This window comes from Manihot esculenta, chromosome 13 (assembly GCF_001659605.2).
Source record: "Manihot esculenta cultivar AM560-2 chromosome 13, M.esculenta_v8, whole genome shotgun sequence".
Lineage (NCBI taxonomy): Eukaryota > Viridiplantae > Streptophyta > Magnoliopsida > Malpighiales > Euphorbiaceae > Manihot > Manihot esculenta.
This window is the reverse complement of record NC_035173.2, coordinates 24,989,832-25,015,143: the sequence shown is the minus strand read 5'-3', so window position 1 is coordinate 25,015,143 and position 25,312 is coordinate 24,989,832. Positions and strand designations below refer to the sequence as shown.

At 43.7% G+C, this 25,312-nt stretch overlaps 1 protein-coding gene across 1 annotated transcript; it reads right to left on the bottom strand.

The window, feature by feature from the left end:
- Positions 1-4,328: 4,328 nt before the first annotated feature.
- On the bottom strand, positions 4,329-5,565 carry LOC122721511 (classical arabinogalactan protein 9-like). Its single transcript, XM_043949362.1, has 2 exons — positions 4,899-5,565; positions 4,329-4,402 (listed from the first exon to the last, which is right to left on the bottom strand). The coding sequence occupies exons 1-2, from the start codon at positions 5,563-5,565 to the stop codon at positions 4,329-4,331; spliced, it is 741 nt and encodes a 246-aa protein (XP_043805297.1).
- Between the last annotated feature and the right edge of the window lie 19,747 nt (positions 5,566-25,312).

Sequence of the window (25,312 nt, the reverse complement as noted above, 5' to 3'; positions counted from 1 at the left end):
GGGCGTTAGTCAACCCGAACGGCATCACTAAGAACTCATAATGCCCATATCTGGTCCTGAAAGCTGTCTTTGGCACATCTGCCTCTCTGACTCTCAACTGATGATACCCAGATCTTAGATCTATTTTAGAGAAACAACCCGCTCCAGCTAGCTGGTCGAATAGATCATCAATCCTAGGTAGAGGATACCTATTCTTGGTAGTGACCTTGTTCAACTGTCTGTAGTCGATACAAAGTCTGAGGGATCCATCCTTCTTTCTGACAAAAAGCACTGGAGCACCCCAAGGTGAGGTACTAGGGCAGATGAACCCTTTATCTACCAAATCCTGCAACTGTTCTTTCAACTCCTTTAACTCTGCTGGTGCCATCCTGTAGGGAGGAATAGAGATAGGTCTGGTCTCAGGCAGCAATTCAATTTCAAACTCTATCTCCCTACCAGGTTGTAGTCCTGGAAGTTCGTTTGGGAAAACATCTAGAAACTCTCGGACTACTGGTACTGTGGCTGGTTCACTAACCTAACTATCAAGCTCCCTCACATGAGCTAGAAACCCCTGACAACCCCTCCTAAGCAAACGATGAGCCTGAAGGGCTAAAATCAAACCTCTGGGTGTACCTCTCCTGTCTCCCCTGAAGACACACTCTGACCCATCCTGGTCTCTGAGACTAACTACCTTCGCTCTACAGTCCAAGGTCGCACCATATGCAAATAACCAATCCATCCCTAGAATGACATCAAAATCTGTCAAGTCTAGAACCACAAGGTTAGCTGGAAGGCATCTGCCCTCTATGAACACTGGATTGAAACGACAGACGGACGCTGCCACTGATGGGTCACACTTGGGTCCACTGACCCAGAGAGGATACTCTAACTCAGAAATCATCAAACTCAACCTCTCTATGGCTCTCGAAGCAATAAAGGAATGAGAAGCACCGGGGTCCATCAAAGCATACACATCTGAACACGCAATGATGAGATTACCTGACACCACTGTGTTCGACGTGTTAGCCTCCTCCTGTGTCACAGTGAAAATCCGTGCTGGGGCTACCGGATTTCCACCTCGGGAACCTACTGCTGAAGTAGAGGCTGATCCTCTCCCTCTACCTCTGCCACTACTCTGCGGTACGGCTGGAGCTGCTGGCTGTACTACACTGCCTGAACTCATCTGCTGGGATGGTGCAAAAGTCATGATAGGCGGTTGTCGAAGCCGTCAAAAATAAACCTATTAAACAATCAACAATAAACTTGTAGATAGTGGCAATAGGGTCGAACCACAGGGAATTGACACCAATGATTTTCCTAATAATGACTAGGTCAAGTAAATAACAAGTAATTAAAAGAGGGGGGTTTGATTTGATGAGTTAAAACTAAATAGCAAAAGAAAGCAATAATGTAAAGATGAGTAAATCAATAAGAGAGAAGCTTCTAGTTGAAGTATGGATCTATTTCAGATTGTTTAGAATTGATCATTGATTCTTTAACTCTCCTATTTATTCCAATAAATTAGTTTTGGATGTGGAAGACGCTTCTCACAATCCAAATTCCTCCTTAGTTCTAGTTTGATTAGGAAACGTTCGCTAATCAAACACTAATCAACAAGTTGCCAAGGAACGTCCTTGGGGCATTGTAGCATCGAACAACTGTTGACTGCATTAAGACTTAGAGAAACCCAATTCTATCCTTGCCAACCGCGTGGTCAAGTTTAGATTATGCAATTTGATTAAATGTGTATTTGAACAACCTAAGCAATTACGGACCTAAATCATTCAAACAATATTACTTAAGCAATTTAAAAGCAATGGGCCCTTATTGATTCTAAAAGCAAAGTAATATTTATGGAAAGCTCAAATTGCATAAATATTGAAATTAAATAGAAGTTTAACAATGGAGATTTAAATCTCCCAATTCATCACAAAATCTGAAATTCACCAACTTCAACTAGAAAAGAAGGAGTTTAGCCACTCATGGTGGACTAAATACACAAAAAGATGAAAAGAAAAGAAAAAGGAAGATGCTGGAGAGTTTCTGGCGAGTTCAATCCCTCAGCAGAAGATGCCTTTGCTAGTTTGGAGGTTGCCCTTTTATAGTTGAAGAGTTCCATCCTTCTAGGGTTTTGAAACCCCTTTTTAATTTGGCTTGTGACTCCTCTTTTGATGTTGAATTTAATTGCAACTAGAATTCCTTAGGTGAGAAACTCTTTCGTGGCTCTTGAAATTGTTTTGGTAGTGATTGAGTTGGATTTGGACTTCTGAAAACTTGAAATTCGGTTTCCTGAACAATTTCCCGCTCTGCTGTATTTTCTGCTGTCGAAGTGATTTGCCCTGCGATTTGACCAGTTTCTTCAAGTGATTGGGCAAATCGCTGACCAGATCGCTTCTCTGTGAGTCAGTCCTCTATGTCTCTGCGAGTGATTTGGCCAGTGATCCTCGCGTTTCTTGGGCAAATCACTTGCCATATCACTACTGCCTGTTGCCTCCGGGTTTCTGCTTCAGCTTGATCTGGGCAGTGATTGGAGCAGATTATCTGGTGATCTTGGGCAAATCACTGGGCAAATCATCCTTTTTGTAAATTTTCTGCACTTTTTCTCCCATTTTCCAATTTCTTCCTTTTCTGTAAAAACAAGATAAAATCCATAAATTAAACTGAAAAATGTGTAAATAAGCAATAATAATTATGATAAAAATGTGGCTAAATTATACTTGATCAAATACCCCCACACCTAGCTTTTTGCTTGTCCTCAAGCAACAAATAACTTAGCCAATCAAGTCCCCTTTTTCCTTAGAGCCTAAGTACCATTTAATCAGCCCCCCCTAGACTCCTAATCTGAATTATCACAGTATAGAGTACATGCACTAAGGTCATCCTCTCCTTTCCTTGTTTCCTTTCACCTACCATGGTCAAGAGAAAGGTTTTTGAATCAATTATGCTTAATCCTTTATGTCAGTTTTAATGCAACCCCTAGGAGTGACTTGCCCCTTTTCTCTTCTCTATTTCTTTTTATTTTTGTTTTTATTTTCATCAGCACTTATTCTTATCCTTGCCTGAAAAAGTCACTAACCTTTTTACACGATTGTGTACATGGGTGATACACCCCCGGTTACTCAGTTAGTCACTTGTTCAAGTGGCTACTAGCTCTGTTCATAGTCTAGACCATCGAAACTTATTTGCTTGAAAAAGTTACTGACCTTTTTATGCGATTGTGTACATGGGTGATACACCCCCGGTTACTTAGTCAGTTACTTCTCCAAGTGGCTATTAGGCTCAGTTCATAGTCTTAGACCATTGGAACAAGTTTGTGATTAGTGCTTTGTGCTGGTTTTTCATGATAATTTGGGCAAATCAGCTCATAGGGAGTTACACTAACTTTGTGTTTGCATGTATTTGTATTTTTATTTCCCTTGACCTTAGCAAATTTAAGGATTCAATTCAAGAGAAAAACTCCCTAAGTGAAGGTAACATACTGTGAATGATTCAATTTAGGCTTAAAGGGGTGGCAAATCAATGGGGTCATGAGATAAGGGCACTCTTTCAACCTTGTTAACTATGTTGAGTAAAGCAATTAGCTACAAAATTCTGTGTGTGTGTGCTAGGAATGTGAAAAACAATTCTGGTGTGTGCAAAAAAGGGTAAAAATAATGCAAAAAGAAACAAAAAGAAACAAAAAGAAATCAAAAAGGTAAAAATGTGGTGTGATCAGTGAATAAATACTCTCCAGTACCCCCACACCTATCCCACATATTGTCCTCAATGTGTGAATAAACATATAGAAAAATGAAGGAGAAAAGGGAAAGATATTTCCTGGCCTGGGGGTGATTTGACCAGTGACTTGGGCAAGCACTGGGCAAATCACTGGGCAAATCGCTATTTGTCACGGTGCTGGGGCAGAAAATGGTCCACCAGCAGGTCCAACAAGTGCTCCATCCTTTGCATTCGATCTTCAATCCTTCTGAGACGAGCCTCTACTGTCTGGTTGGGGGCTTCGTCTTCAGGTGGCTGAGGAGCATCCTGCTGGTGGGCTGCTGGAGGTGGCTCATTTGCTGGTTCCTGCCCTATTGCTTGTGTTGCCTGATCTGCAGTATCTGCTATAATGGCTGGCTGCTGGGTGGTGGTGCTTATGGTGGCTTTCTTCCTTCTGAAAACACGCTCATGGCGTGGTGTTACTGGACCTGCAGGTGCAATGGAAAAAACATCCCCCACCTTGCAAAGCAACCCCATGTCATCTAATGTGCGTAGGTCCAGGGGGGTTGTCTTGGAAGTGGGGGAAAGGTCAGTATATGCTGGGTGCAATAATTTGAGATTCACTGCAATGGCAGTGATCAAGGGGCCAAAAATCAGTGGCCTGTTATACTGTATGATGTTGGATAGTTGGGTGGCAACCCAATATCCAAGATGAATTTTCCTGCCCCTGTGCATACACCAAAGGATATACAACTCAGTTCTGGTCAGGATGTTGGAAGCATCCTTCCTCCCAGAGAATGTATAGGCCAGGAATCTGTGGAGGTATTTCAAACTGGGGTTGCTGAGATATAGGTCCTTGGACCTAGTGGGTGAGTATGAATCTGGGGGGTTATCACTTAATTCCAAGTACGCAGAGCTTGGATCAAACTCGGCAGGGAAATCCCAGGTAGACTGAGGGCATTCACAGCCCATGGCTATGCCGAATTCCTGCAGGGATAAGCGAAATCGCTTCCCCAATAACCTAAATCCAATAGTGCCTGGTGTGTGTATGTTATGCATGGCAGGTTTATCAAAATAGAACGTGGTGAAGAACTCATGTGTGAGTTCAAGGAAGGAGGGCATGCGCAGGAGGAAAAAGGTGTCCCAGCCAATAGTAGAGATGAGAGAACGTACCTGGGAATGGAGTCTCAGTGCTCCAAGGGTGGTATGGTGGATATACTTACCTGGGTGATATGGTAGGGATGAAACTTTAAGCAGCCTGGTGCGCTCAGAAATTTTGTTGAATGTCAGTGATTTGACGATGTGATCTGGGTATGCTGGCCTGGGCAAATCGCTGAGTGTGTCGCTGGGTAAGTCTGTGGGCGCATCAGTGGGCATATCACTTGGCAGGTCTGTGGGCGCATCAGTGGTCACAGCACTGGGCATAGCGCTTGGCTCATTGCTGGTGAAATCACTGGGCGTACTAGTGGGCGCATTAGTGGGTACATCGCCATCCTCATGACCTGCGGGATGTGTGGCAATGGTGGTTCCTGGTGCTGACTCTGATCTCGGCGGTGGAGGTGGCGACTGAGTTCTTGGCCGTTTCTGGCCGCGGCAGGAGGAAGTGGTGGCTTTTGGTGGCGTTTCACCCTTAGGGTTCACCGTCGGGGCTATTGGGGATGTGGGTGGCGGCGTTCTTTGCCGTTTCTTTTGCCGGCGATATGTCTGGGCGGCCGGTGAGTCGGTGCATCCGGTCGCTGGTTCAGTAGCCGGTGGCGTTTCGGTGCTGGTGGTGGCTGGTGGAGGGGTATCCCACGCTTCATCGTCGCTGTCATAGGGGATGGGTTTCGGCAGCCCTAGTTTCTTCCACATGAACGGTCCGCCGGTGGCCTTCATCTTGATTCGGACCATGGTGGTCTTGAGTTCGCCGGTGGGTGAGTGATGGTCGGAGAGGGGAAAGCTTGAAGAAGTAGAAGAGATAAAAACAGTAGTTTAGCGTAAAAATTAAAAATAAAAGAAAAGACTATTTAAAGTAATTAGGGTATGTGATCTGCCCTGATCATTTATTGCTGACCCTCTGGATTCTTGACAGGGTGATTTGACCAGTGATTTGGGTAAGCAGTGGGCAAATCACTTGGCCAGATCGCTTCTCCTTTGCAGTTGCTGGGCTGGTACTGTTCACGCCCTTTTCTGATGATGTGCTTGATTTTACGATTGGACCGGTGAACTTGGTCAAATTATCTGGGCAATTGGGCAAATCACTACCCCGATCACTTGTGACTATGGTACATTCAGTCGATTTGCCCGGCGATTTGGGCAAGCAGTGGGCAAATCACTGGGCAAATCACTGCCTCTGGGCTACCTCCCAGTAGCGCCCTGTTTTCTGTCTTAGGCTGGACTACAGTGTCTTGCTCAGCAGTCTTGGGAAGGGGGATCCAAGAGAACCTCCTCCACAACGTGGACAGTAAAACCTTCATAGAATCTCTTCAAACGATGCCCATTAACTTTGAAAACTTTGCTTGTTTGTGGGCTCCTAATGTCAACAGCTCCATGTGGATAAACATGCTCAACCAAAAATGGCCCAATCCACCTAGACCGAAGCTTTCCAGGGAATAATTTGAACCTGGAATCAAAGAGCAAAACCTTATCACCAACCTGGAAGTGTTTTCTGGAGATGTGCTTGTCATGGAAGGCTTTGGTCCTTGCTTTATAATCCCATGAAGCTTCATATGCATCACGCCTAATCTCCTCAAGCTCTTGAATCTGTAATTTTCTGTGAACTCCAGCCTCTTTTTCATCAAGATTACAGCTCTTCACAGCCCAATAGGCTTTATGTTCAAGTTCCACCGGTAGATGGCAGGCTTTCCCATAAATCAGCCTATATGGAGACATCCCAATTGGGGTTTTATATGCTGTCCTATATGCCCATAAGGCATCATTGAGGCGTGTACTCCAGTCCTTGCGATTTGGGCAGACCGTTTTCTCCAAGATGGACTTGATCTCCCTATTTGATACTTCAGCCAACCCATTTGTTTGAGGATGATAGGCAGTAGATGTTCTATGGATGACATGGTGCTTCTTGAGGAGAGTTTCTACTACCTTGTTGCAAAAATGGGTGCCTCGGTCACTGATTATGGCTTTGGGCAGTCCAAATCTTGAGAAAATGTGGGATTTTACAAAATCACCCACTGTTTTTGCATCATCAGCTCTTGTTGCTTTGGCCTCAATCCACTTGGACACATAATCCACAGTAAGTAGTATGTAGGTGTTGCCAAAGGAAGGTGGAAATGGTCCCATGAAGTCAATGCCCCATATGTCAAAGATTTCACACACCATAATGGGTGCTTGTGGCATTTCACTTCTTTTGCCAAGGTTTCCTGTTTGTTGGCATCTTGCACATGACCTACAAAATAAATAAGCATCTCTAAATATGTTAGGCCAAAATAATCCACTTTCAAGGACTTTCAAGGCTGTCTTGCGTGGCCCAAAGTGACCTCCACAGCTGTAGGAGTGGCAGAAAGTTAGAACAGAAGTGATTTCATGATTTGGGATGCATCTCCTTATGACTTGGTCTGCACAATGCTTCCATAGGTAAGGCTCATCCCACACATAATACTTTGCCTCTTTCTTGATCTTGTCTCTTATGTGTTTGGGCAAATCAGTAGGCAAATCACCTATGGCAAGGAAATTAACAATATCAGCATACCATGGTTCCTCTTCTTGGACAGCAAAGAGGTGCTCATCAGGGAAGGTCTCATTGATGGGGCATGTCTCCATCTCGGTCAGAATTCTGCTTAGGTGATCTGCCACGAGGTTCTCCTTGCCTTTCTTGTCACGGATCTCTAAGTCAAACTCTTGTAACAGCAATATCCATCTCACCAGCCTTGGTTTGGACTCCTTTTTCTTGATTAAATACCTTAGTGCAGCGTGATCTGAGTATACAATCACTTTTGTACCAAGTAGGTAGGGTCTAAACTTTTCCAATGCAAACACAACAGCGAGCAACTCTTTTTCCGTGGTGGAATAATTGCATTGTGCAGCATCTAGGGTGCGTGAGGCATAGTGAATGACATGAGGAGAGTTACCTATGCGCTGTCCCAATACTGCACCTATAGCAAAGTTGCTGGCATCACACATGATCTCAAATGGAAGGGTCCAATCAGGTGGCTGGATGACTGGGGCAGAAATTAGGAGTGATTTGATCAAATCAAAGGCTGATTTGCAGCTGTCATCAAAGTTGAATGGTACATCCTGCTGTAACAATCTGCAAAGAGGCTGAGTTATTTTAGAAAAATCCTTGATAAACCTCCTGTAAAAACCAGCATGTCCAAGGAATGATCGAATCTCCCTAATGCTGGTTGGGTAGGGCAGATTTTTGATGGTGTCAATTTTGGCTTTGTCCACCTCAATCCCTTTTGCTGAAACAATATGGCCTAAGATTAAGCCATGGCTGACCATGAAGTGGCACTTCTCATAGTTGAGAACCAAGTTTGTCTCCAAACACCTTTGAAGTATCTTCTCCAAGTTGGCTAGGCATTCATGGAATGAGTTGCCATACACCGTAAAGTCATCCATGAAGACTTCAATGATTTTCTCCACATGGTCAGAAAAAATGCTCATCATGCACCTTTGGAAGGTGGCTGGTGCATTGCAAAGACCGAAGGGCATCCTCCTAAATGCGAATGTGCCAAATGGGCATGTGAAAGTGGTCTTCTCTTGGTCTTCTGGTGCAACGGGGATTTGATAAAATCCAGAATATCCATCAAGGAGGCAGTAATGGCTTTTTCCAGCAAGTCTCTCAAGCATTTGGTCCATGAAGGGCAAGGGAAAGTGGTCCTTCCTTGTGGCTGTGTTGAGCTTCCTGTAGTCCATGCAAACTCTCCACCCATTTTGTACACGAGTGGGTACTAGCTCTCCTTCAGAATTAGGGACAATGGTAATTCCGGTCTTCTTTGGTACCACATGAATGGGACTCACCCATTTACTGTCAGAAATGGGGTAGATTACCCCAATGTCTAGGAGCTTCACAATCTCCTTCTTTACAACCTCCATCATAGGTGGATTCAGCCTTCTTTGTGCCTCACGAACAGGTTTGCACTCATCCTCCATAAGTATCCAATGCATGCATGTTGAGGGTGAGATACCCTTTATGTCCTCCAATGTCCACCCAATTGCCTTCTTGTGTTTCCTCAACACATCTAGGAGCTTTTCCTCTTCTTCTTGGCTGAGCTGGTTGGAGATGATTACTGGAAGTGTATTTCCAGCTCCCAAGTAGGCATATTTGAGGTGGTTAGGCAAGGGTTTCAGTTCTGGTGCATTTTCTGTCTGCTGGTTTTCTGTCTGCCTGCTGTCTGATTTGAGCTGTGATTTGAGCAGATTTTCTGGTGTTCTGGGCAAATCACTGGGCAAATCACCCACATCCAGCAAGTTACAACAGTCTGCTGTTATGTCTGCTTCAGAGATGTTGCTGTCCACTTCTCCTTTCCTGCAAAGACTTTCATAAAGTAAGTTTTCTTGATCAAAATCAAAAACTTCTTGACTTAAATTATCAATAACATCAAGTCCATAAACATGAGAAACATCATTGGGGAATTTCATGGCATCATAAACATTAAATTTGATAACTTCCCCTTCAAACTCCATAGTTAATGTGCCATCATGCACATCAATTTTTGTTCTTGCTGTGCTCAAGAATGGTCTCCCAAGTAATATATCAGAGGTGGTGTTGCTCTTGTCTTCCTCCATGTCAATAACATAAAAATCTGCTGGAAAGACTAATTGGTCCACTTGCACCAACACATCCTCTAGCACTCCTTTAGGATATACAATGGATCGGTAAGCTAATTGGATCACAATGCTGGTGCCCTTGAGTGTACCTGCATTCAACAAGTTAAAAATAGACAGAGGCATGACATTTATTGAAGCTCCAAGGTCACACATGGCCTTCTTTATTCCTACATTGCCTATTTTGCATGAAACCGCAAACATTCCTCTATCCTTGCATTTGACTGGTAGTTTCCTTTGGATGACAGCTGAAACACACTCCCCCACACTTACCTTTTCACGTTCAGCAAGTTTCCTTCGGTTGGTGCATAGCTCTTTGAGAAATTTGGCATACCTTGGGATTTGCTTTACAGCATCAAGTAGGGGAATGTTGATTTCCACTTTGCGGAGTGTCTCAAATATCTCTTTTTCCTCTTTCTCCTTTTGGGACCTTGCAAATCTCTTTGGGAAGGGAGGAGGTACCTTGAATTTCTCCATAGGTTGTTGTTTCTGCCTTTGACTTGATTCTGTCTGGTCTGTTGATTTGGGCAAATCACTTTCTGCCTTCTCTGGAGAATTGGGCAAATCACTGCGGGACAGCTTAGTTTGCCCAGCAATCGGGTCAGTTCCTATGAGTGTACTGGGCAAATCACTGCCCTGATCACGTTCTGGCAGAATTTCTTCCATGGTCTGTTTTTGCAATTTTTCAGCCCTATTGTCTTGCAACTCCTTTCCACTCCTCAATGTGATGGCACTAGCATTTTGCCTTGGATTTATCTCAGTTTGGGAAGGTAGCTTTCCTTGTGATTCAATTTTGTTCAAGGATGAAGCCATTTGCCCCATTTGTTTCTCAAGATTCTGCACAGTATTTGCCAAATTTTTCACAATCTCTTCAAGAGATGCATTGGAATTCTGAGGTGCAGCTTGAGCTTGATTCCTTTGCTGGTAGCTTGGATATTGATTTCCCCTTGCATAACTGAAATTTGGATGGTCCCTCCAGCCTGGATTATAAGTGTTTGCATAGGGATCATACCTTCTTTGCCCATTGAAGCCTCCAACAACATTGACTTGCTGGTCCTCCTCTTGAAGGGAAGGACATAGATCAGTTGGGTGGTTGTTGGCACATATTCCACATGTCTTGGGCTGCTGAATCTGCTGGACTTGTTGGGTTTGACTCACAACAAGGCTACGGACAGCATTGGTGAGTTCAGAAAGTTGGGATGATAAAGTGGAATTACTCACCTCATTTACATTCCTTGTTGGCAGCTCTTGGTCTCCAAATTGTTGAGAAGCTGCAGCCATGGAGGAAATTAAGTCCCTCATCTCTCGAGGTGATTTTTTTTCAATTGTTCCTCCACAGGCTGCATCAATAAATTTTCTCTCTGAGGGTAGCAAACCTCCATAGAAGTACTCAATGAGAGATTGGTCAGAAATATCATGCCGCAGGCAGCTTGTGCACAACTTTTTGAACCTCTCCCAGTACTCATACAAACCTTCAGAGTGCTTTTGCTTTATGCCACTTATTTCTCGACGGATGCCTATGGCTTTTGAGGTTGGAAAGAATTTTCTCAAGAATGCTCTTACCATATCAGCCCATGATGTGATGGATCCGGGTGGCAAGTAGAATAGCCATTCTTTGGCATAGTCTTCAAGGGAAAAAGGAAAGGCTCTAAGCTTGATATCGTCTTCTGGAATGCCTTGGGGTCTCATGGTTGAGCACACAACGTGGAATGCCTTCAAATGCTTGTGAGGATCTTCATTCTCTAGGCCTCTGAATTTAGGAAGGAGATGAATCAGACCTGTCCTTAGCTCGAATGGTGCTGTCAATAGGGGATATTCAATGCATAAGGGTGCTTGATCTCCTGCTGGTTCAGCTAACTCTCCGAGAGTTCTCTCCCGTGGCTGTGGTGCTTGGATGGGCACGTTTCTTGCTTGATTTTCAGCTTCTACATGTGCAGCAGGTGGTGCTGCCATAGCTGGATTTTCTGCCATATCCAGAAATTCAGTTTCTGATGCAAACTCAATGGTAGTTGGTGCGGTGATGGAAGTTTCTGCTGGTGCAGAAATTTCTTCAGCTGGGGCAGTAGGTGGTCTGTGAGATGGTGTTGTTGATGAAGATGGTCTTGAGGCTTGGTTCCTCAAATTTGCTTGCTTCCTTAAGCTCTTGGCAGTTTTTTCAATCTCAGGGTCGTAAAGAAGAGTGTCTTTACGGCCAGACCTGGTCATAAAGGGAAAATACGTTAGTTTAAATCAAGTCCCCGGCAACGGCGCCAATTTTTGATAGGCGGTTGTCGAAGCCGTCAAAAATAAACCTATTAAACAATCAACAATAAACTTGTAGATAGTGGCAATAGGGTCGAACCACAGGGAATTGACACCAATGATTTTCCTAATAATGACTAGGTCAAGTAAATAACAAGTAATTAAAAGAGGGGGGTTTGATTTGATGAGTTAAAACTAAATAGCAAAAGAAAGCAATAATGTAAAGATGAGTAAATCAATAAGAGAGAAGCTTCTAGTTGAAGTATGGATCTATTTCAGATTGTTTAGAATTGATCATTGATTCTTTAACTCTCCTATTTATTCCAATAAATTAGTTTTGGATGTGGAAGACGCTTCTCACAATCCAAATTCCTCCTTAGTTCTAGTTTGATTAGGAAACGTTCGCTAATCAAACACTAATCAACAAGTTGCCAAGGAACGTCCTTGGGGCATTGTAGCATCGAACAACTGTTGACTGCATTAAGACTTAGAGAAACCCAATTCTATCCTTGCCAACCGCGTGGTCAAGTTTAGATTATGCAATTTGATTAAATGTGTATTTGAACAACCTAAGCAATTACGGACCTAAATCATTCAAACAATATTACTTAAGCAATTTAAAAGCAATGGGCCCTTATTGATTCTAAAAGCAAAGTAATATTTATGGAAAGCTCAAATTGCATAAATATTGAAATTAAATAGAAGTTTAACAATGGAGATTTAAATCTCCCAATTCATCACAAAATCTGAAATTCACCAACTTCAACTAGAAAAGAAGGAGTTTAGCCACTCATGGTGGACTAAATACACAAAAAGATGAAAAGAAAAGAAAAAGGAAGATGCTGGAGAGTTTCTGGCGAGTTCAATCCCTCAGCAGAAGATGCCTTTGCTGGTTTGGAGGTTGCCCTTTTATAGTTGAAGAGTTCCATCCTTCTAGGGTTTTGAAACCCCTTTTTAATTTGGCTTGTGACTCCTCTTTTGATGTTGAATTTAATTGCAACTGGAATTCCTTAGGTGAGAAACTCTTTCATGGCTCTTGAAATTGTTTTGGTAGTGATTGAGTTGGATTTGGACTTCTGAAAACTTGAAATTCGGTTTCCTGAACAATTTCCCGCTCTGCTGTATTTTCTGCTGTCGAAGTGATTTGCCCTGCGATTTGACCAGTTTCTTCAAGTGATTGGGCAAATCGCTGACCAGATCGCTTCTCTGTGAGTCAGTCCTCTATGTCTCTGCGAGTGATTTGGCCAGTGATCCTCGCGTTTCTTGGGCAAATCACTTGCCATATCACTACTGCCTGTTGCCTCTGGGTTTCTGCTTCAGCTTGATCTGGGCAGTGATTGGAGCAGATTATCTGGTGATCTTGGGCAAATCACTGGGCAAATCATCCTTTTTGTAAATTTTCTGCACTTTTTCTCCCATTTTCCAATTTCTTCCTTTTCTGTAAAAACAAGATAAAATCCATAAATTAAACTGAAAAATGTGTAAATAAGCAATAATAATTATGATAAAAATGTAGCTAAATTATACTTGATCAAGTCACCTGAGGACAATCCCGAGCAAAATGCCCTTCCTGTCCACACCTAAAACAGGCTGAAGATCCCAACTGACAAGCTCCCTTGTGTGGTCTCCCACATCTTCTACATACTGGACTGCTTGCGCCAGAGCTTGAGCCACTACCCATTCCCAGACCAGACTTGACTTTATTCCAGAACTTACTCTTTGTTCCTTTTGCTCTATCCCATCTTTTGCTGTTTGACGTTCCTGAACTGGGGGCCTTAGAACCCAAAGCTTGTGCCTTTGACTGTCTCTGAATATTGGCACTTGCTTCCATTTTCCTGACTGCATCCACAATAGAGTGGAAACTCTCCTTCTCTGCTGGAAGAATCAAGGAAGAATACCTGGGATGAAGTCTCATAGTATATCTCCTTGCCTTCTTTTGATCAGTATCATAGGCTTGACCCACATACTAAAGCAAATCCAGGAACTTATCTGTAAACTCGTCAACACTCATCTCGTCTGTCTGTCTCAACTGCTCAAATTCTATTACTTTCATCTCCCTGGAGCTATCAGGAAAAGCCCACCCTGCAAACTCATTGGCGAACTCTCCCCATGACATACTGTCCATCCTGGGCTCCATATAGTTCTTAAACCATTCTCGAGCTTTCTTACACTTAAGTGTAAACCCCGCCATTTTTATGGCTCTGCTATCATCTGCTCCCAACTCATCAGTAATCATCTTCACAGTTCTTAGATACTCAAATGGATCATCTCCTGGATTGAATTTCGGAGCATCCAATTTCAAGTACTCTGTCATTTGCACCTTACCTCCAGATGAGCTAGGTTGATGTCTTTGGGCAACAGGAGCTATTGGTTCTGATTGTGGTGGTGGAGGTACTGGTTCATTTAGCTCTGGGTGTGCTGCACTTGGATGGGTAGGTGAGGATGGATACATAGGATATGGTTGGTAATAATGAGGATAAGGCATATATGGCATGTAAGTAGGATATGGGACAAAACTAGAGTACTCCGACATACCTTCCATCGGATACCCTGGGTCCTGAGGAAAGGCTGGATAACCAAACCCTGAGGTCTGAGCGTCTCCCTGGGATTCTCCCATACCTTCGTCAGATCGGCCTACCCTCATGCTTTCATCTATAGACTGGTCAATCGCCATAGCCTCCCTCATTTCCTCTGATCTTCCTCCTCTAACTGTACCTCTTCTGCTCTCGTCCATAGACCTTCTAGGGTCTATTGACGTACCTTCCCTTCTAGATCTTTGTGACCTTGCCCTTGGCAATGCAGGAGGACGAGCATCTATTCTCTCACTATCTGGTGGGACTCCAGTCAATCGAGCTGATAGACGAGTTCCTCGCATCTTACCTCTAGAAAACAACACATACCGCAACATATAAGTAACTCATATAACAGGAAAGCACATGCATAAATCATAGCATCAAATAGACAGGACGCAACATCCTATCCTAGTGGACATGATTCCCTATTGTGCTTGACCACCTCTAACCTCTATGAGCCCGACACTCTCTCTATAGGTCCGATCATGTGAACCTAGGGCTCTGATACCAATCTGTAACGACCCCAAAATGGACCATCACCGGCGCTAGGATTCAGGTCGGCTTAAGGCCGCCAGAACCCGTAGCAAGCCTGCTATACTCTCTGTGTACCTGTAAATCTCATACATGTTCATACATTTTCTGTGAAAATAAAAACTCTTTTCTGAACCAAGGCTTAACCTGTGCATGCACTATCTCTGTACTTTGTACTCTGTACCCCTGACTAGAGCTTGCTCTAGATGGGTTAACTCGTATCTGTTAAGCCTGGTTTTTTTTTCACATACTCTGTAAAACAGATATATAAACAAACCATGTATACAAAGATTTACAACACAATCATAACTAAGCCAAGCACAACATTAACTCTATACAAAACTAGTACATCTCTTTAGTATTACATGTCCACTCTAAGCTATTACAAATCTCTTTACTCTTTCTGTACTCTGCTGATCTCCCCTGTACACTGGACACTGAACCTGCAAGACTGGGGTTAAGGGAGTGGGATGAGCTCTATAGCCCAGTGAGTAGAACAGTAAAAGATATCATTAAAACATGACCTTATGGAATGCGTCATAACACAGACAATCCACATCAAGGGTAAACCTGTCACCAAATAGTCCCAGTATCTCATACCAGGGCGTAGTCAAAGGCACCTAGATTTTCTGTCTCATATATGTATATGTGTATATAACACCTGTACTTATCATTGCCAGGGCATAGTCAAAGGCTCCTGGACTTTACTATACCTGCCAGGGCGTAGTCAAAGGCTCCTGGACTTATTTCACTGACTATTGGATCATTCAGCATTCACCCACATCAACAAATAACTATGCAATGCAACATATTCGTGGATTCTAATGCTAACAACCTACTGCATAACCATGATGCATGAAATATGCTAAAAACATTCCATTTCTCAAGTAAACGAATTAAGTTTAGTTCCACTCACCTCTGGCTATCTGGACTGACTTTGCAGGCTTTAAATGCTGGAGCAGTACTCACTGCTGCTCTCTCTGGTTCCTCTGGTTTGTGTAGGCACAAATAAACTCAAATGAGGGACCAAACTAACGCAAGAACAACTCTATTAACCTCCCCAAGAATCCCCTTAAACTCACTCAAACATCCATGCAAAGCATGCAAAGGAAGGCTGGATAGAACACTTTCGGCGGCAGTTTTTGCATGAAAATAATCTTGGAGGAAGACCCAGGTTCGGCCGCCGAACCTCAAGTTCGGCCGCCGAACGTGCATGCGCTTCGGGTGTGCCTTAGGCCCCCAAAACCATGAGTGAGGGAAGTCCAGGTTCGGCCGCCGAACATGGCATGCATGCGGGGGCGCATTCGGCTCCCGAATGTGACCTGGCCAGCCACCTATAAAGGGGTCCCTTAGCCGAAATGGGCGAGCTTTTCTCCCCATTTTCGGCCAAGGTGAGCTCTCCGCCGTCCCTCACCGATCTTGAGTTTCTTCCTTCAAATCTTTCACGATTTTCACAAGTTTTCACTTTATTTTGAAGATTTTGAGCATTGAGCTAGTTTTGAAGCTTGGAAGACACAGGAGCTCTTTTCCTTTGGTTTCCAAGTTTAGGTCGTTTTCCTCTCGATCTCCAAGAGGTAAGGGCCGATCTTGAGCTCACTGCATGTTTTAAACAAGTTTTAAGTTGATCTATGGGGTAGAAACGCATGTTTAGGTTTTGGTTGGTTCTATGGGTTATGTTAAGTTTTTTGAGCAATATATGATGTTTGTGGTTGCTTGATGTGTTGTAGTTGGGATTTAAGATAGTTTGAAGCCCCTAGGAGCTTGTTTGCTTGAGTATGCATGTTGTAGATCAGGTTTATGCATGTTTGAAAGGTTTGGGAGGCGTTTGTGCTTGTTGGAGTTGAGTTTCTACCACTTTGGAGAAACTCAGGTTCGGCCGCCGAATGGACTTTCGGCCTCCGAACCCGCTTGTGGAGGCAGCCTTCGGCTGCCGAAGCCTGCCCCCGAAAGAGGACTTTCTCTCTGGAGGGCAGTTTCGGCCGCCAAAAGTGCCGCCGAACATGCATGAGTTTCGTCTCTGTCTGGGAGTTTCGGCCGCCGAAGGTGCCGCCGAACCTGCCTGACTTTCGGCTCTGGAGGGACTTTCAGCCGCCGAACCTGCCGCCGAAAGTGCCCTGTCCAGCCATTTCTTGCATCTTTTCTATGATTGTTTTGAGGTGTTTTAGGGGGGTTTTTGGGGGATGTTTTAGGGTTATGTTTATGTATGTTTGGTCCCTCATCTGAGTCCACCTGTGTAGGTTCGGACCCGAGGAACCGAGGAGGTCAGCAGTGCTAGCTGCTTCAGAGTCCTTAGAGCATCAACCAGAGGTGAGTAGAACAGAACTATGTTTTAAATTTAATAAAATGTTTAGCATGATCCATGCATCATAAATGCTATGTTTACGTAGGTTGTATTGCATTAGTAACCACGAATATGATGCATTGCATTTTTATTGTTGATGTGGATGCATGTTGGATGACCCACTAGCTCTCAATATGTAACATATGAAGTCCAGGGCTGCCCATGCCACGCGTCCTGGCACCATGTTATGAAGTCCCGGGCTGCCCATGCCACGCGTCCGGGCAAATGCATGATTGTTTAAGGAAATGAGAGTTATTGGTGACAAGTCCGTCCTTGATGTGAAATGTCTGTGCTATGATGCATTCTATGAAAGCATGAATAATTAAAATGTTTTATGGTTCTGCTCACTGGGCTTTTTAGCTCACCCCGTTCCCTTAACCCCCAGGTTTGCAGGTACAGGATAGAGCAAGAGGTCGGATAGAGTAAAGTTTTGGTTATGTAATAGGTACTAGTGGACATGATGGATGTTGTAATGTAATTTTGAATTATATAATGTAATGACGGTATTGAGGTTTAGAAGTGTGCTTGACCCTAGCTGTGTAATCCCTTTATGAATGCATGATCTTTTATTGATGTTTATGTTTTACCAAACTTAATGCATGATTATGGCACCCCATTGGAGCATTGATGAGGACTCCATGGTGGGGTAAATGTTAATGTCTATGTTAATGCATGCACAGGTTGAGTTTGTGTAACAGCCCGGAAACCGGTACCCTCTCTGTAACGGCCCAAACTGCTCGGCACTAGGATCCAGATCGGCTTAAGGCCGCCTAGACCCGTAGTAAGCCTATCCTGAACTCTGTGTACCTGTTAAAATCCCATACATGATCCGACTGGACTATTAACTGTTAAAACTTTTCTTTAAAACAACCAGACTTAACCTTTAAAACACTCTCTGTAGATCCAATCATATGAACCAAAATGCTCAGATATACTAATCTGAACTAGCCCTCGGGCTATCTATAACACACCAGTGATGCTTTACCAAGTAACCTCCATACCCTATGCGCTCTGCAGCATAGAACCCACTCTGTAAGGGTCAACATATCATAAGTTAACTTGGCTACCATAGAGTCACAGGAATCAAACCTGGTCTTCTCTAGTGGTCTACTCTGTGGATCACAGGAATCAAACCTGGTCTTTCCTTTGCACTGGTCTTGGGTCAAAGGAATTAATCCCTGTCTTCCCTCACAGTTATAATTCACTGGGTTTTCGAAACACAACATATATTAAATCTGGTTCGACTCATTTCTCATCAAGAAGTAAAACTGGATACATGCATAGACAAGGGATAAACAAACACTAGGCAAAGCACATTCTAAACCATCTCCTACTGACTTACTAGCTATTACATGCCTTTACATATATTTCTTTAATTTACATCATGTCCACACGAAACTATTACACACATACTGAAGCCAACACTCTGATGCTTTTGACTTCCCAGCTAACCCTGTACCTGCAAAACTGGGATTAAGGGAAAGGGATGAGCTATAAAGCCCAGTGAGTAGAAACACTGAAAATAGTTCATTCATACACATCTTTTATGAAAATGCAACACAACTCATACATTCCACATCATTGATTGGACATGACAGCAAAACTCCCTCGACGGGCTATTGATGTCGCCTTGGTCCAATTCCCACTATCACTGAATAAGGCAATGCAACAACTTCGTGAGTCTAATGCAATCATCCTAATACATATCATGACAGTCATGATGCATGAACTATGCTTCATACATTCCATTTTCTCAAAATAAAAGATTAAGTTTAGTTCTACTCACCTCTGCTCCTCAAGCAGAAACCTGACTGACGCTGCAACTGCTAATCCTGACGACCTCCCTGCACTGTCGGGTCCAATCCTACACAAATGGACTCGATTGAGGTGTCAAACATACTCTTAGTAACTCTTAAACAATTTCCCAAAACCCCTCTAAAAGCTCATAAAACAATCACTCAAAGCATGCAAAAGAAGGCTGGACAGAGCACCTTCGGCGGCACCTTCGGCGGCCGAATGTGCATGACAGAGCCGAAAGTCCATTCTTTCGGACGCAACCTTAGGCAGCCTAAACTGCCTCCACAAGGGTTCGGCGGCCGAATCCTCCCTTCGGCGGCCGAACCTGAGTTCATCCAGAACTCAGCTTCGTGCATGAACAAGCCTGCCAAGCACCAACCCCACTCCATACATGCATAACTCCTCCTTCACTCACATATACTCAAGTATATGAACCAAGGGGTCCAAAACTACCTATCAACCCCAACAAACAACACACATAACACATAATCATACTTACACCATGAAAACATCAACACTAAACCTAGATACATCACTCTACCCTTAACCTCTTGATAAATCATTAAAACAAGTTTAAAGACTTCCCTTACCTCGTGAAAACAGAAGAGGAACAGCCAACTCAGCAACTCCTCCTCCAAAGCTTCAAACCCTCACAACTCTTCTTTTCTCTCAAAAACGTTCAACTCCTTGGCAAAAGACCAACCCTCTGCATAAGCTGATTAAAGCTTGCAGATGCGTCAAAGGGAGACGTGGCTTAACCTCAGATCATGATCTGGAGGTAAACACCTGGCCAAACCACGGACTGAGGAGTGTGCACAACGAACCGACCTCCTCAGCTTCGGCTGCCGAAACTGCATGCAAAACCATGCAACTTTCGGGGGCCGAACATAAACTTCGGGGGCCGAACATGGGGCACTTTCGGCGGCCGAACTTACATTCGGGGGCCGAACCTGGCAGAAACTCCTTAGGCCAATTCTCCTCACAACTTACCTCTTTCTGAATCAAACCTTTTAAACACTTGAAACCTTTTAGAAAACCTTCACTCTTACCCCTCTAGAACCTCTGACAGTCCAGAATTCCACCGGATGGTAAGAATTCTGATGCCTGAACTAGCCGGGTATTACATTCTTCCCCCCTTATAAAACATTCGTCCTCGAATGTTACAAACAAACAGATAAACATAGAAAGAGAGAATTCCTAAATCTCTATTTTCCTGAGTTGAGTCCATACTGCAAAATCCTTTTTCTGAACTCTACAGCTTTCGCTGCGCTACCATGATCCTGATCCCTTTTTTCTCTTTATCTTTTCTAACTAACCTCTTGTCTAACCGGTACTTTCCAAACTCTCAACTGGTAGCACTCAAAACTTTGATCACACCAAAACCCTAAACACCTGTTATCAGAGCAGCTCAAAGATCATCAATCCTAACAAGGAAAACACTTACTTACCAGCTTGAACTCACTGATCTCTTAACCTATCAGAGCAAAACCTGAAGGATTCATCTTTCGTTTCCCACACCAACTTGTGCATATACCAGGGTGAGGTACTAAGTCAGATAAAACCTTTAACTTCCAAGCCTCTTTTCCACTATCCTGACTATTCTTAGCTCTCTCTCTGCAGGTGCCATTCTGTAGAGGAAAGAGAGGAAGCAATGGTTCCGCGTCCAGATACCATTCTCATTCCAATCCTACCTCCCTGACAGATGGTAAACCTGACAGCCTACCGGGGAAACATCTAGAACTCACTAGAAAAGGGCACTGAGGCTGATTCCCTGTCCTGACAAACTTACTCACAAGAGTGAAAACAACCCTCTGATAACCTTTCCTGAATTACCGTGAGCCTGTATGGCTGACATCAACTTCGAGGCACCTCTATACGCTGTCCTTCTAAAGGACGACCACTGATCCATCCTATACTCTAAACTCTCCTACCTTGTCTCTATTGACACAGGTAGTACTATGAGTAGCTAGTCAATCCGCCCTAGATTGACATCATTAGTCAACTCTAGAACCATAAGGTCAGCTGGATTGCATCCACTACTCTCACATGCGCTGAAATGAACCTACAGACTGACTCTGCCACAGATGGATCACACTCGGGTCTAGCAACCCAAAGAAAACTCTCTAAGCCCAGAAGTCATCAAACCCACTCTATTACCAGCTCACCAAAATCAAGGAAAGCGAAACACTAGGGTCCAAAACAAAGCATACACATCCAAACACTTCCAAGTGAACGTGTCCGACGTCACCGTGTTTGCTGTGTTAGCCTCCTATAAACTCAGGGTGAAGATCCAAGCCAAAGCTAACGGAACTTCCCACGGGAATCAACAAAAGAAAAGCCTGGCACTTTTCTCTGCCTCAAAGACCACCTATTCCCAGACTAGCTCTCTTCTCTTTCTGTCTTTCGTCTTTTCTCTTTTGTTTATGTTTAAACTATCTTCTTCTCTTATGATCATTCACTACAAGTACACGTCACAACCTAAGGTTACCACAGTTCATAGCACTTCTTTCTTTACCTTTTCTTTCGTTCACTACTCTCTTAGCTATTCACTTTCTTCAGCATTCCTATAATTCGCTCACAACATATAGACACAACCCAAAAACACAAGCATACCTGGCACCTCTGTGTCAAATGTGGCTGCCTCCTGCGGAACAGCTCTACCAGAAAATGTCCGCTGGGACTGAACTATCCAAGGCGCAACAGGACACTCACGTATCATATGTCCTTCCTGACCACACCTATAACATCCTGTTATCCCTACACGACAGACTCCCTTATGCAACCTTCCACACCTCAAACATGTTGGTCTACCTATACCAGAACTCGGATCAGCACCACTATACACACTAGGTCTTACCCTATTCCAGAACTCCTTTTTCTTTGACCCTTTAAGGCCTCTGACTTTTTGCTTACTAGTGCTCCCCCATTGCACTCCTTTTGAGGTAGCTGTACTCCAAGTAGAGGGATCATTCTCTCCTATAACTGAACGTCTGGCATCCTTGGCCTGCATATCCTCTAAAGATTCGGTGTCCATATTCACCTGCAAACCTATATCCTTTCTTTGCACATCCACTTCCTTCTCTTTCCTATCTCCAGATACTCTTTCTAGATCCATTCCATCCCTGCTTTCATCAAAAGACCCTTCAGACGGATCTGAATCAATCTGAGGACTAATTCCACTCATCTTAGCTCTTCTGAAAACACAAAACACAAATAGACAAACATGAGCACACATATAGTTCATATGAAAAACACATGAACATAGAACATATACATGCATAGCATCCCTCATGGCATTTCACATCAGCATGCAAAACAAAACTACCATCCTAATGGACATGATTTTCCTTATTGTGCTTTGCCTAACTATGACTGAAGCAACCTCTTTCCGATGTGGGATCTCTAATCCGTGAACAAACATGCTCACACACCGTACGTTTGAGGCACCTATGCTTTGATACCATCTGTAACAGCCCGGAAACCGGTACCCTCTCTGTAACGGCCCAAACTGCTCGGCACTAGGATCCAGATCGGCTTAAGGCCGCCTAGACCCGTAGTAAGCCTATCCTGAACTCTGTGTACCTGTTAAAATCCCATACATGATCCGACTGGACTATTAACTGTTAAAACTTTTCTTTAAAACAACCAGACTTAACCTTTAAAACACTCTCTGTAGATCCAATCATATGAACCAAAATGCTCAGATATACTAATCTGAACTAGCCCTCGGGCTATCTATAACACACCAGTGATGCTTTACCAAGTAACCTCCATACCCTATGCGCTCTGCAGCATAGAACCCACTCTGTAAGGGTCAGCATATCATAAGTTAACTTGGCTACCATAGAGTCACAGGAATCAAACCTGGTCTTCTCTAGTGGTCTACTCTGTGGATCACAGGAATCAAACCTGGTCTTTCCTTTGCACTGGTCTTGGGTCAAAGGAATTAATCCCTGTCTTCCCTCACAGTTATAATTCACTGGGTTTTCGAAACACAACATATATTAAATCTGGTTCGACTCATTTCTCATCAAGAAGTAAAACTGGATACATGCATAGACAAGGGATAAACAAACACTAGGCAAAGCACATTCTAAACCATCTCCTACTGACTTACTAGCTATTACATGCCTTTACATATATTTCTTTAATTTACATCATGTCCACACGAAACTATTACACACATACTGAAGCCAACACTCTGATGCTTTTGACTTCCCAGCTAACCCTGTACCTGCAAAACTGGGATTAAGGGAAAGGGATGAGCTATAAAGCCCAGTGAGTAGAAACACTGAAAATAGTTCATTCATACACATCTTTTATGAAAATGCAACACAACTCATACATTCCACATCATTGATTGGACATGACAGCAAAACTCCCTCGACGGGCTATTGATGTCGCCTTGGTCCAATTCCCACTATCACTGAATAAGGCAATGCAACAACTTCGTGAGTCTAATGCAATCATCCTAATACATATCATGACAGTCATGATGCATGAACTATGCTTCATACATTCCATTTTCTCAAAATAAAAGATTAAGTTTAGTTCTACTCACCTCCGCTCCTCAAGCAGAAACCTGACTGACGCTGCAACTGCTAATCCTGACGACCTCCCTGCACTGTCGAGTCCAATCCTACACAAATGGACTCGATTGAGGTGTCAAACATACTCTTAGTAACTCTTAAACAATTTCCCAAAACCCCTCTAAAAGCTCATAAAACAATCACTCAAAGCATGCAAAAGAAGGCTGGACAGAGCACCTTCGGCGGCACCTTCGGCGGCCGAATGTGCATGACAGAGCCGAAAGTCCATTCTTTCGGACGCAACCTTAGGCAGCCTAAACTGCCTCCACAAGGGTTCGGCGGCCGAATCCTCCCTTCGGTGGCCGAACCTGAGTTCATCCAGAACTCAGCTTCGTGCATGAACAAGCCTGCCAAGCACCAACCCCACTCCATACATGCATAACTCCTCCTTCACTCACATATACTCAAGTATATGAACCAAGGGGTCCAAAACTACCTATCAACCCCAACAAACAACACACATAACACATAATCATACTTACACCATGAAAACATCAACACTAAACCTAGATACATCACTCTACCCTTAACCTCTTGATAAATCATTAAAACAAGTTTAAAGACTTCCCTTACCTCGTGAAAACAGAAGAGGAACAGCCAACTCAGCAACTCCTCCTCCAAAGCTTCAAACCCTCACAACTCTTCTTTTCTCTCAAAAACGTTCAACTCCTTGGCAAAAGACCAACCCTCTGCATAAGCTGATTAAAGCTTGCAGATGCGTCAAAGGGAGACGTGGCTTAACCTCAGATCATGATCTGGAGGTAAACACCTGGCCAAACCACGGACTGAGGAGTGTGCACAACGAACCGACCTCCTCAGCTTCGGCTGCCGAAACTGCATGCAAAACCATGCAACTTTCGGGGGCCGAACATAAACTTCGGGGGCCGAACATGGGGCACTTTCGGCGGCCGAACTTACATTCGGGGGTCGAACCTGGCAGAAACTCCTTAGGCCAATTCTCCTCACAACTTACCTCTTTCTGAATCAAACCTTTTAAACACTTGAAACCTTTTAGAAAACCTTCACTCTTACCCCTCTAGAACCTCTGACAGTCCAGAATTCCACCGGATGGTAAGAATTCTGATGCCTGAACTAGCCGGGTATTACATTCTTCCCCCCTTATAAAACATTCGTCCTCGAATGTTACAAACAAACAGATAAACATAGAAAGAGAGAATTCCTAAATCTCTATTTTCCTGAGTTGAGTCCATACTGCAAAATCCTTTTTCTGAACTCTACAGCTTTCGCTGCGCTACCATGATCCTGATCCCTTTTTTCTCTTTATCTTTTCTAACTAACCTCTTGTCTAACCGGTACTTTCCAAACTCTCAACTGGTAGCACTCAAAACTTTGATCACACCAAAACCCTAAACACCTGTTATCAGAGCAGCTCAAAGATCATCAATCCTAACAAGGAAAACACTTACTTACCAGCTTGAACTCACTGATCTCTTAACCTATCAGAGCAAAACCTGAAGGATTCATCTTTCGTTTCCCACACCAACTTGTGCATATACCAGGGTGAGGTACTAAGTCAGATAAAACCTTTAACTTCCAAGCCTCTTTTCCACTATCCTGACTATTCTTAGCTCTCTCTCTGCAGGTGCCATTCTGTAGAGGAAAGAGAGGAAGCAATGGTTCCGCGTCCAGATACCATTCTCATTCCAATCCTACCTCCCTGACAGATGGTAAACCTGACAGCCTACCGGGGAAACATCTAGAACTCACTAGAAAAGGGCACTGAGGCTGATTCCCTGTCCTGACAAACTTACTCACAAGAGTGAAAACAACCCTCTGATAAC